The sequence below is a fragment of the Hydra vulgaris genome, chromosome 13, assembly GCF_038396675.1.
Source record: "Hydra vulgaris chromosome 13, alternate assembly HydraT2T_AEP".
NCBI lineage: Eukaryota > Metazoa > Cnidaria > Hydrozoa > Anthoathecata > Hydridae > Hydra > Hydra vulgaris.
The window spans coordinates 52,057,501-52,070,794 of record NC_088932.1 but is presented as its reverse complement, the minus strand read 5'-3'; the positions used below and the strand labels follow the sequence as shown (position 1 = coordinate 52,070,794).

General features: G+C 26.7%; 1 protein-coding gene across 4 annotated transcripts in view; it reads left to right on the top strand.

Moving 5' to 3' along the window:
* The window catches only part of LOC105849595 (stimulated by retinoic acid gene 6 protein-like), a 159,634-nt gene that overhangs the window by 49,427 nt on the left and 96,913 nt on the right, over positions 1 to 13,294 (top strand). For all 4 annotated transcript variants that reach the window (XM_065816702.1, XM_065816705.1, XM_065816703.1 and 1 more), the window contains exon 9: positions 654 to 751. In XM_065816702.1, coding sequence (XP_065672774.1) covers positions 654 to 751 — 98 coding nt within the window. The remainder of the gene's footprint in view (positions 1 to 653; positions 752 to 13,294) is intronic.

Genomic DNA, 13,294 nt, shown 5'->3' with positions numbered 1-13,294 from the left:
TTAAATTTGACATTAAATTTGTAATGTTCAGCATTAATTTAAGCAAGTTTTTAACATGGACATGTTAAATATTTACTTAAATTAATGCCTTGGTTTAATCATCAGTTACATTTTTGGTATCTTTTTCTTATAATATTCTTTCAGGTTTTCTTTTTTGAATACTCTTTGAACTAAAGATGTACTGCATTTAAATTTTGTAGCTAAATCTTGTTGTGACTGAATTAAATTTCTATGTATTGAGTAGGTTATTAACTTTGCCTTTATTTTGGTGATAAATCTTGATTTTACACCATCCCCAATTTTCTGTTTACAGTTTTGTTCTTCTTATAATGTTTAATAACAATTCCAAAAGTTGATTTTGGAAAACTATACAGATGCAAACAAAACTACACTAACATACTCATGTGTACCATTATATTAAAAAGTCATTACAATTGATCTAGTGGTTTTTGAGAAAACTCAATTTAGATTTATCCAAACTTCAACCAATTTAAAAAGAAAATTTCATTTGGGATGATAGAGTGTGTTTATTATTTTCATTCTTTAAATATGTTTTTAAATGTTTGTTTTTTTAAACATTGACAGCATTTTGCAGTAATTTTGCACTCATTTTCAAAAGTTTGTTGAATATTAAGTAAAATTACTTTTTACAGGGTTTTATTTGGATGCAAACAGACAAAACAAAATCTGGTAATGAATATATCTACAAGTATGTGGCTTCACTTTTGAATAGTAAACAAAAAGAATCACGGTATGAATTTATCTCCTTTAATTTACACTTTTAACTATATTCACATTATTTTCTTAGGTTTTACTTTTATGTTGTAAACAAGAAAAATTAGAGTATAAGTTTTTCTCCTTTGCGTACTTCCACATCAAATAATTCAAAACAAAGGAAATTTTGAACAATTGGTCCTCATATTTTTTTCAAACATCTTTAGCTGTTGTATGTTACAAAGTTCACACAAAAAATTTTGCTCTAAATTGTTTCAAGATTGATCTGGTTTCTCAAAATGACCTAGTTTTCATAACATTGAAAAAGAACATTTTCCATTATAAAATAAAAAGTAGCAAAAGCAACAATATCAAAATAATCATTTAAAAATGATGCGGAATTCAATAAATGTACTTAAAATAATGTACTCAAAATTCTCTGAAATATGAAGGGAACATGCTTTAAAATTAATAAAACAACCAATTTTTATGACCTAACTTTTTGGGACCAATCCCAAGTCAGCTTCTAAAGTTTAGTTATTTAATTTTTTTTGATTTTAAAATTTTGAGTTAATTATAGTCTAGCTTGTCACAAAATTCGAAATTGACAAACAACAAAAATATATAGAACTATAATTTCAAAGAAAAATTGCTAATAGACTTCTGATTGAGTATGAAATTCAGTTTAAAGACTCTTTTGAAGAAAAAAACAAAACCATTATGTTATATTTAAGGAAGTTTTACATTTTGGTTACAATTAGATATGAAAATTAATGATCGTAACTACTAAAAAACACATCCTGTTTGGTTTTTATATAAAACCTGACCAAGTGTGAAATTGATGCATATTTGTTTATTAAGTTTTGGTATTCATAAAAATTTATAGATATAGTAAGTTTATAAAAAGTTCACTTGTAGAATCATATTAATTGGTAAAGTCTTATTGGAATTATAACAAATTAACATTTTGATTTCAAATTTTAACTTTCAATGTTATGTCATCTAAATTTTATACAAAAAAAATGTGCGGTCACTGCAATTTTTGTTAAAACCACTGGCAACGAAAGAGTTATCAGCAGGCTCCAATTTTTTCTATATCTAAAAAGGAAAAAAAAAAGGAGGGAGGGAGGGTAATGCAGAGAGACAGAGGAAAGGCAGAGAAACAAACTCAATTAAAAAAATCAAATCATATATAAGTAAAAATTAACAATATCTAACAGTGCAAAACATTATGCTAAAGAAGGAATCGAAAAAGGTTTAAACTATTTCTACATTAAAAACTTTCCACCAAAAACTAACACCAAAAACGATATCTAAAACACTAAAAAATTAAAGCTTCTTTACGAAAATTCAATTTCAAAATGGTGTAACACTTTTTATAAGCTTTTTGATGCCCTGAACAAAAAAAAGTATATCTTGAGATGCCTAAAAGATATGATTCTGAAAATTTTTCCTATGGTTCTATATATAACAAACTCCTTATTACAAAAAAACTGCAGAGGTTTTCTTTTTTGAATTTGATTTATTTGCATTAAAGGTTTTATAAAAAAACAAAGAAAAATTGTTATTTAATAATGGAAATAAAGTTATATACATTTATTTTTTGCATTTTTTAAGAAAGATTTTAGAACCTCAGGTACAGTTCTAGTATATAAACTTGTTTGCATTTCACATAAAAGATCTTCACTTTATACAACCTTCATGTTTAATGAAGGATTTTCTATTTACGGCGTTTAGGGAGCGGAACTCGAAAACACTAAAAAAATGAAAGCTTTTATATGAAAATTTAGTTTCAAAAAAGTTTTTTGTAAGTTTTTTGATACCCTGTACAAAAAATGTTTATCTTGAGATGCCTGAAAGATATGATTATGAATTTTTCTTCTAATGTTCTATATATAACAAATGCCATAAAACAAAAAAACTGCGGGTCAATTTTTTTAAAATCTGATTTATTTGCATTTAAAGTTTTATATTTCTAAACCCCAAAAATATCAAAATTCCATAATAAACCATGGAAATAATAAAATTGTAATAAAAAAAATTAAAATAAGTCAATAAGAGTTAACAATCCTAATTATAACAATTAACAATTTTTAATAGTTTCATAAAAAATTAGTTCTCTGGTTTAAAGTTTGCCCAGCTTTTTTTAATGCTTTGGTGATCAATTTCACTAATTTTGTATTGTCTTCCTGTGACAGTTGTTGGAATGTTTGTTGATAGAATACAGCACACACCATCTCTAGAAGGCCTCTCTAGAATAGAAGGCATCTCTAGAATAAGTTTGTTGATAGAATACAGCACACACCATCTCTAGAAGGCCAACAATATGACATTGAAGGGTAAAATGGATGCATGAATTTTACTTGAGAATCTTTAATTTCAACATCAATATCCTCCACTAGTCCAGTCCATGGGTTGTTGTTATAAATCAAACATGCAAACATTTCTATGCTTATATTAGGCAAGCACTCTTTAATAATCTCATCAGTTTGAAAATTAAAAACAAATGAATACTCACTTTGTTCAGAAACAACTTTAGTTCCAATTTTTGCGTTACTTGTTGGAATGAAATTGTGATAGCTGTGGGTGTTTGGTAATGTTTTTGTTGAAAATCTTTAAAAAACTTCAATTTGAGTTATCATGTTTGACTCCTTAGATATGTATCAAAAACTAGTTCCTATGATTTCATTTTTGTAAAAAAAAAACATTCCAGATGCTGTATGATTTGTTGTTGCACAATGAAGGCTAGCAATTGGAGTTTTTTAACAGTCCCATCAATACCATCGTAGGGTGATTTACCATGACTTGTTGCAAAGAAACACCATGTACATTTCATAGCAAAATCTTGCTCATGGTGGCATATATTTATGCCACCATGAGCAAGATTATAAGTGTTTATAAGATTATAAGTGTATTTATAAGTGTTCGCAATTTTGTACTAGCCAGCACACCCATCTGAAAAGTAATCAACAGTTTCTATTTGATGAGAAGTATTGCTTTTAATATGTTCCATTGAAAACTTCATTGCATGATATACCATATCTACATCATGCAGTAAATCATCTGAGATAAAATATATTGAATCACATTTGAGGACATTATTTACTTTATAAAAAACTAATGTAGGATGCAATGTTGTTTGAATTTTGTTCCAATAAAAAATTTGTACTTTGTCTTGTACAACAAAATCATAATTTTCTGAAAAAACACAAAAGACAATGACCTCAGTACTAACGTGTGACAACTAAAAAACAAGACTGGATTTAAAGACACATATCTCTTTAAAGAAATAAGATTTTAAAAATAGGAAAACTGTTTTAGAAGGTATTTTTATTCTAGTTTTTAAATATTTTATGTGTTTTTATTTTTTATAGAAAAATGAATAAAAAAATAAATTCAAAACAAGAAGAGATTAGAAAACGTGTGTATGAATTTTATTTAAATTACAAAAATGCTGGTAAAAAGTTCACTTATGACCACTTTAAAGTTGAGAATATACCTAAAAGTACTATCTACAAGATAATTAAACATGCTGAAAGTGATTCTGGGTACCGAAGAATTCAAGGAAGTGGAGTAAAAGCTAAAAAAATGACCAGGAAAGACATTGAAAGGCTCAAACTCATGTTTGACCATAAAGACAGAGTTTCTTAATGACAGGCAGCTAAAAAGTTCAACTGTACTCAGCAACGCATTAGTAAAACATTAAAAGAAAGAACAAATATTAAATCAAGAAAAAACAAACAAAACAAAAGTTTCAAAAGAAATTACTTCTATGGATTGCTTTTTCTGAAAATGGAATTTCTCAACCTTATTTTGTACCAAGTGGACTGGCTGTAAATCAAAAAATCTATTTAAACAAATGTATTAAAAAGAGACTTATTCCATTCATCAATAAGTATCATTCAGATGGTGTATATGTATTCTGGCCAGATTTAGCATCATCTCACTATGCAAAAACAGTAATCATGTACCTAAACAAGGAAAACATGCATTATGTTGAAAAAGCGGATAACCCTGCAATCTTGCCAGAATGTTGTCCTATCGAAAATTTTTGGAGTATTTTGAAAGGCCTTGTCTACAATAATAATTGGCATGCAGAAAATTTTAAAAAATTACGTTCTAGAATTAAGTATTGCCCTAATAAAATTGATATTGAGCTCATACGGAGCCTAGCTCAGATAAAGTCAGAAGAAATGGCTTAATTGAGAACAACTGATTATATATTTAAAAACTAGAATAAAAATATTTTCTAGAACATTTTTCCTTTTTGTTTTATCTTACTTCTTTAAAGAGATATGTGTCTTTATATCCAGTCTCGTTTTTTAGTTGTCACCCATTACTTTACTCATTTTCTAATTTCAATAAAAAATCAGCTATGTAAAAATGTTTTGCAATGTAAGAATGAACAGTAAGTTTTTATAACTTATTTATTAAAGTATTAATTAAGCTACTTGGTTTCTGTTAGACTTACTAGCTCAGATCAGTCTGTTGTCTTCCATTGTTTGTAATCTATACAATAACCATGATCTTCATCAATATCTTCTTGAGAGTAGAACTCATTTTCAAGATGTCTTAATATAGAATTTTCTGAATACAAAGGGCAACAATGTAACATGCGATTCTTGTTAACCCTACTACAAAAAAATCAATAAGTTCATGCTAAACCTTTGATAATTCAACTGCACTGATCATTAACCAGATGCTCACACTGTAATGCACCATTTTGTTCAATTAGAGCAAAAGTGAGATAAACAAGTCTTTATACTAGGATAACTGGTTTTAAACTTAGCATACAGTAAATGCACATACATACAAATGAGATATTTCCATTCCTTTTTTTTTCCAGGGAAACATAAAATACCATTTTTAAATAACAATTTTTCTTAGTTTTTTTATTTATTTACCTTTTTTTATTTATTTACCTTTTTTTATTTATTTACCTTTAATGCAAATAAATCAGATTCAAAAAAGAAAACCTCTGCAGTTTTTTTGAAATAAGGAGTTTGTTATATATAGAACCACAAGAAAAATTTTCAGAATCATATCTTTTAGGCATCTCAAGATATACTTTTTTTTGTACAGGGCATCAAAAAACTTATAAAAAGTGTTACACCATTTTGAAATTGAATTTTCATAAAAAAGCTTTAATTTTTTAGTGTTTTAAGTATCATCTTTGAGTTCCTCTCCCTAAAAAATAGTTAGGTACAAATTTTCAACAGTATTGAGCAAGTATTTCATAAGTTAAAGCTAATTGTGTAATTAGCTTAAAAATTAAATTGCGCTGAAAAAAATAATCAAAAAAGCGATTGGAACTGAGTATCGTTATCTCTTAAACCATAAGGAGTCAGACACTGAAATTTAGAGTAAAGTTTTCTTTCATTAATATGAGCTTGTATTTCAATCAGATGGAATCGGCAGTACGATTTCAAACACTCTTGCACTTTGAAAGTGCAAGAGTGTTTGAAATCAAAACCAAATATTATGTTTTATTCTGAACGTAAACATTAAAAAATCTATCTGTTCCACAAGCTTGCTCTAGTAGAAACTTTATGCTTGAAAAACAAAAATAAAAAAAGGACAAGTAAAATGGCAAAAATACTGTGAATTATTACAAATACAGTCAAAATAACTTACACCTTTAATACCATAAAAAATCTAGTACATTTTTAAGTAATTTTTTAAATTACAGTTAACTTTATTGTATTTGAAAAAAAATTTTGCAATTTCTTGAAAAAGTGATGAAACTATAGTTCAATATGTTACTGTTGTTTTTCCAGTTAGATTTGTAAGATTATAAGTAATTAAAAGCTTTGAATAGGAATGTTTTTATTTATTGGGCCCCAAAATTGTCATATAAACTAGTTATTTTATTAATTTTTAAGCATGTTCCCTTCATTTTTCAGCATTTTAAGTACATTTATTGAGTTATGCAACAAAAAAGCATTATAAATTATTAGTTTTATATTTCTGCCATTATTATTTCTTATTTTATTAAGAAATACATTTTTTTATGTCATCAAAACCAGGCAAAATTAGGCATTTTAGAAAACCAAGTCAATATTAAAATTGCCATATATAGTCAACTACTCAACATTTTCACTTGAATTTTTAAATATAATGTTTTTTATAAATAAAAATCATGTGTCAAATTATGAAACAATAATGAAAACTCATGGTTTATTAGACTGGGTGAGTTGATGCAGAATTACCCCTTTATATTACCTTTTTGTTATATTTAAATATATAATGGCAAATTTATTTTTAGCACAAAAGCAAAATTTGCAAGAATAATAGTGGTAAACTTTCTCATTTAATGCTGTTCTCTATCTAAAAAATTGTTTGCTTTTTTTTTAATTTCCTTATGTATTGGTTTTATCATAAGTTCAAAAACTCAATCAAACAAAAAATGATTGCAATAATACCAATAATTAAAATGTTTAAAAATATAATAATTAAATCATATTTGTTTTTTTCTCAGAAATAATTTAATAAAGCAACAAAAATTGAAAAATAAAATAATTCTTTCAAATGTTTTTTTTGACACTTATAAAATGTTGTTCAAGATTTAAGCTTCTCATTCATTCTAGCAACACATCTCAGTAATTGAACAAAAAAAAAAGTATTTTGGGATTTCATCATTTAATTATTGAAATATTTGAAAAAATGTCAACATGGAAGTTTAATAAAAAAGTTATAAAGATTACTAATGATATAATAATATTAATAATATTGTGGTATAATATGCTATTAATCAATAAAAGTGAAACAAAATGATGAATGAAATCAGAAATTAGTTTCTATATTTTAATTTTAGGATAAAAGTTTTGAAAACAGTTCTCCCGCATATTTTTTTACATTTCTTGCAATAATTAACATTATGTTTGTAATATGGCTTATTAGCAATTCGTACTTATTAGATTAGTAGTAAGCATGAAAACTGCACTTTCTTCTAGGATTTTTCTAGAAGTATTTCCCTGTCAATCTGGTAGCATCCAAAACATTAATTGCTGATACAGTATTTTGTTCCTAACTCGGATTACCTGTCTTGTACTTTAAGGTAAAGATAGCATTGAACCACTTCATGAACTAACATTTCCCTATATTTTTTATGGGCTTATTTCTTCTTCTCAAATTCAGGAAACATAATTATAATAACATACTGTTTACAATAGTCATGTTCAAATATTCTAAAAAAACTTTTTCCTGCAATTTTGCTAATTTGCGATTCAAACCATAGTATGATAACTGTCAAATAGTTTTACAATAGGTCAAATACCAATCAATGTGAAAATGTCAAATACATTCAAATATGTTGACTCCACCATCAAATAGATCTGGAACTTTAAGCAATCGGACAGTTCAACATCACAGCATACACTTCACCATCTTTATCTTAAGTTTTACAGTAGGTCAAGTACCAATATATAAAGGTTAAGAAACAAAAACTTAGATCTAAAAGCAGCCAGCTATCTCTTGAAAAGGGCTCTTCCGAGATAAATCGCACAGAAACAGGGTCTTTATTATAGCGGAGTGATTTTAAAAAAATTTTAAATTAGATTCGTCTGAGTTACAAATTAGTATCTATTAATAAAAAAATCTTACTTTTTTTTTGAATTTAGATCCAATTTTTGCCTAAAATAGACTAAAAGCTTTATCCATTGTTAAGTCATGTGTGTGTGAGCAAAATATGGTTAAAATGAGAATAAATGCAAAAAAAATTTTTTAACCTATAAATCTATACATTGTTCAATCCATTTATCAATTCATCAATCCGTGCATCAGTTCATCAATCCATATAATCCATTGTTACCTTATTCTCTTATAATATGATCTTACCTTATTGTGAGTGATAAGGATTCTAAATACTGGGCCAGTGTAGTGATGACTATAGTTCTTTAGTTTTTCAGTAATCAAACAAACCATTTTTAGTTCAATGTAAAAAACTTTTCAATAACCAAACAAACCATTTTTTTAATTCAATGTGCAATTATTTAATTAAAAAAATATTCTGATGATTTTATTTTTCATAATTTTCAAATTTTTTCATAAATAACAATATTATATGATAATAACAAATTCTTTTGTTTATTTCATATCAAGGTTTTTTGAAAGAAAATATAAAATTATAATATAAGTAGCTCATAAAACCTTTAAAATGTTTATCGTATGCAAGCATAAACTAGATGTCCAGTCAGGCTCCTCATAAATAAGAGACCAACCTAAATCAAATATTTAATAAATATTGTTCTTGGTGTCCTTTTTATATCAATATTATAACTTTTTTATTAAAGTTAATGTAGTGGAATTTGGTGAATTTAAGTTAGTAGATATGCCTTAGCTATGAGCAATAAATTAACAATAAAGTCTTTTGCTACATGTGATGCAAAAATTAAAAACAATAAAAAAAAAGGTTTAAAAAACAGTTTTATACATCTTTCCATTCCTTTTTTTTTTGTTGAAAAAATTAACATTTATTTTGTTGTCTGTTATAGATTTTTATAAATAAAGGTTTAGAAATTAATTTTCTAAAAAATTTAATTGTATCAAAGCTTTATTAACAAGTATAGGAATATTTAAATAAACCTGTATTTTTCTGATACTCAATCCCCTGGAGGAATCTAAAAAAGTTATTAAAAAAAAACTTGAAAAAAAAAGCTTATCTTACTAATATGCATTGATTTACAAGTTGGGCTTATTTTGAAAAAAATTTTTTCATAAAAAAATACAATAAATTCTTATAACATTGAGCTTATCATATGAATTGATGTATACAAAAACGTTCTATATTATAAAAACTATTTTTTAGGGGAACGAGAAAAATCTTTTAATCCAAAATTATTACTTTAATAAATTCAAAAAAAAAAATCTGGGTGCTTTTTGACATCTTTAAATATTAGATTTGTTAAAATATATATCAAAATTTGTGATATATATACAAGAAGATAAACTTCAGTTAAACAGTTCATAATTTTTTCTAATTTTGTCAGCAACCTTTCAGTGAATAATAACAGTTGTGAAAATGTCTGTTAGTTTTGTGAGAGACTTTACAAACAATGTTTACAATAGAGATGTTTGTTAAGATAACTTGTAAATAGGCACTTAGAATAAATACCTTAAAACTTAAATTTTTCGATAACAAAGTTATCAAAAAAGCCCTAATTTCCTCTTTTTGGGCTTAATTTTCACAAAAAAAATGATTTTTTTATAGATATTTTCCCAAAAAATGTCTGATCATAAATGTCACATTACATTTATTGAAAACAAGCACCAAAATGTGCTTTTATGAAAAATCAAATCCATAGATTTATCTATAACCAAGCCTCACAGTATTTTATGTTAAAAATTCTTTTCTAAATAAAATTATGCTTGACAACTTGTTATAGTCTCATTACTTTTACCAGATAATAATAGTGGTTAAAAAAATCTTTTCATACATATCTAATATGTCATACTTTTTGATGAAAAAATTTACATATATTTCAATTGAAAAAACTTATATTTTTGTTTGGGAGAACGTGTACCAAGCCTTAGTTAATTGAGTGATTAAAAGGATGGTATTTCAAAGACTTGCAATAGAATTTAACGTATCACAACTGTACATATCCAAATTTAAAAATGAAAAGCCAGTGTTCATTAATATAAAATTTGAAATTTTTTTTTGCTATGAAAATTGGTTCGATCTATTCTGCATTTTCATTACTTTTATCCAAAGAATCTACAAAACATTCATCATCACTTATTTCTTTTTGTGTAGTCAATTACTGCCTCCAGGACCTCTTGTAAACTCAAATTTCTATGTTTAGAAGTATTATGAATGTCTTTTCCACCTCCACTGCAACTTGGTTTGTCAGCCATTTTATTTTTTTATTTTCTGAATTTTGAAAATTAAAACTCTATTTTTACAAGTGTCCTCTAGTTATAAGTTCTGTTTATTTGCAATTTTGTTGTCGAAGAATGTCTTTAATTGCAGTGTTTTAATAGTTCTCTAATGATCATAATGTGTCATCCCATCCCAATTATAAAGAGGAATTATTGTGGCTTTTTTTTTAATTTTATTTTGAGTTCTTTTATGTCATTCTTTAAATATCAATTTTATACAGATATAAACATCTCTATTTGAGACCTAAATTACAAAATTATAAAATGATTTGGCCTTTCCAAAGAATTGCATTTGAAATCAGTTGTATTTAATTCATTGGACTTTAGTTTACATTGTCATAATATTTTGTATTTGAATTTCTGTGGTTGCTATGCATAATTTTGCATTTTATTTATGTTAATAATCATTATTCATTTGACATTTTGATGTCAACTAATTTTGTCAATAGTGCATTAAAGTGCATATGGTTTTATTAAATAATACAGGTAAAAGTGTATTGTTGTTTACCATATTTTACTTCTCAAGTGTCTTCTACTGTTTTTGTGTTCCTTTTTAACAATCAGTTCACGTTTCAATAATCAATTTACATTTATTTATGAAAACATTGATCAGGGGTTTTAGCTAATCTTTGCAAAGGATCATGGATAATTAAAGTATGAACCATTGAGTTCTTATAATTTTTATGAGTTAAATTATTATTTTATTGAAAAAGAAGTTTTTCGTGCTGCTAGATTAATTTTTCTCAAATATATTAATGGTTGTTCTTGATAGCTTTTAAAGATGATTATCTGTTTTTTTGTATTTAGAATTTTATTTGAAAATTAAATTTTTTTTCTATTATTTTTATTTATTCCATTTAACAATAAACACAATAGTCTTTCTGAACAAAATGAATACTGTGCAAAAAACTATTTGAAAGAAACTAGTTAAGTAAATGTTTTTAGAGCATGAAAGAGCAGATACTGTAAAAGGATGTGACATGTTTAGAAGAGCATCATTAGAGGAACCAGCCCAAATATGACAACAGTACTCCATACATGGATAAGTAATGATTTGTATCAGTAGAGAATGGAATTGGGAGTAAGAAAATGGCTAGCATGACAAAGAAAAGCAACCTTAGCAGATGCTAACTTTGTAATGGATTGTAAATATGATTTTCATGATCGGTCAGTTGTGAATCATATTCCAAAAAGACATAAAGTAGAGGACACTGTGAGAAGGTTGCCATATATATATGCAATTTGTGTTTTTTTCAGCAGGCTGAATACAGTTACTGCATTACTATTTATTGCACATTCTGCGCATTTGTTGCTTCTTGATATTTTCAGTGCTCATGGTTCCTTTTTCCAATTTTTCTCCAATACCTATAACCCCTTCTTGTAAGGTGTTAGTATTTGTGACAAGTTTCTGTAATCTGCCTTGTTGTAAAATTGATCAAAAAACCAATTCTTTGCCCAGTCATGCGAAACAAATCTGCAGATTTTCTGATTTTCTGTTGGCCTTGTTTTAAGTATAAGAACAAAAGCAAAAACGGTAAAGATAGCTTTTGAATTCCAACATATTCCATGCATATTATGAATTTTTTTGAAAGTTAACAAGTAGAAAATATTCTTTTTCTTTATAAAATTTGAACACAAGTGTCAGACAGTGCAAGAATTTCATTTTATTTCTCAAGCCTGACTTATTGATAATCACTTCTGTTCCATTCACAAATTTTGCTTGTGATTCCTCATATCTGTTCATCAATTGAGAAACAAAATGATACTCAATATTTGGAGACTTGATGCTTCCTTTAATTTCCTTATCTATCACCACAGGCAGAATGTTATCAAGCATGTTATACTGGCAAGAAAAATACTGGTTTGTCTAACCCCTTCGCTGAAAATATTTGCTTAAGTCTTACAACAACACCATTCTTTTTACCAGTGTTAAAACTAGTTGTGTCAGCCACTATCATCTTCACAGCACTTCATAAGTTATATTTCTCAAAATTCACTGTCAAAATTCCATCACTAATAGTGTCTGCCTTTCTATCTTTTATATACAGTGCATCTAATACCACTTCCATTCTTTCGTTTTTCAATACTAAAATTTGATATTCGTTTTCACTAGGGCATTTCCCATCAAAAAGTAGAGACCACTTTCAGTATTTAAGTTTTTCATCATCTCTTTTTTCTGTTTAGAAGCTTCCTTAAATACTGACTTATAAACTTAAACTTTGTTTTTGTCAACATTCCATGAGTTTGCTTTGCTAATAAAATCAAAAGTATTTTTCAAACGTGTTTTATTTTTATTTAAGATGGGTTGTATTGCTTTAACTAAGTAGTTAGATATTCCATAATTAGGTGTGCTGATAGTTGATATAACTATTCTCATAGGGTAAGCTTTTTCAGGCTTGTGAGCCTTAATTAGACCATACATACGAGGTGAAATTGGATCACTTGGATATATCTGTTTTTGAAAATCTTTAGTTTTTATTAAGTTGTGAGAGGTTTTAATTTTTATAGCATAACTAGAAGTAGGATCTTCACTTAAAACCTTTGTTTGACCAATTTGATTGCGAATTCTTTCTAAAGCTTTTTCGCGTTCAATTCTCACAAACCCATTACCTTTATCAAATGGATATATATCAACAAGTTTGTTTTCCTTAATTTTCTTTAGAGCTTTTCTTTGCTCTCATGTTAAGTATTGGCTAATTTT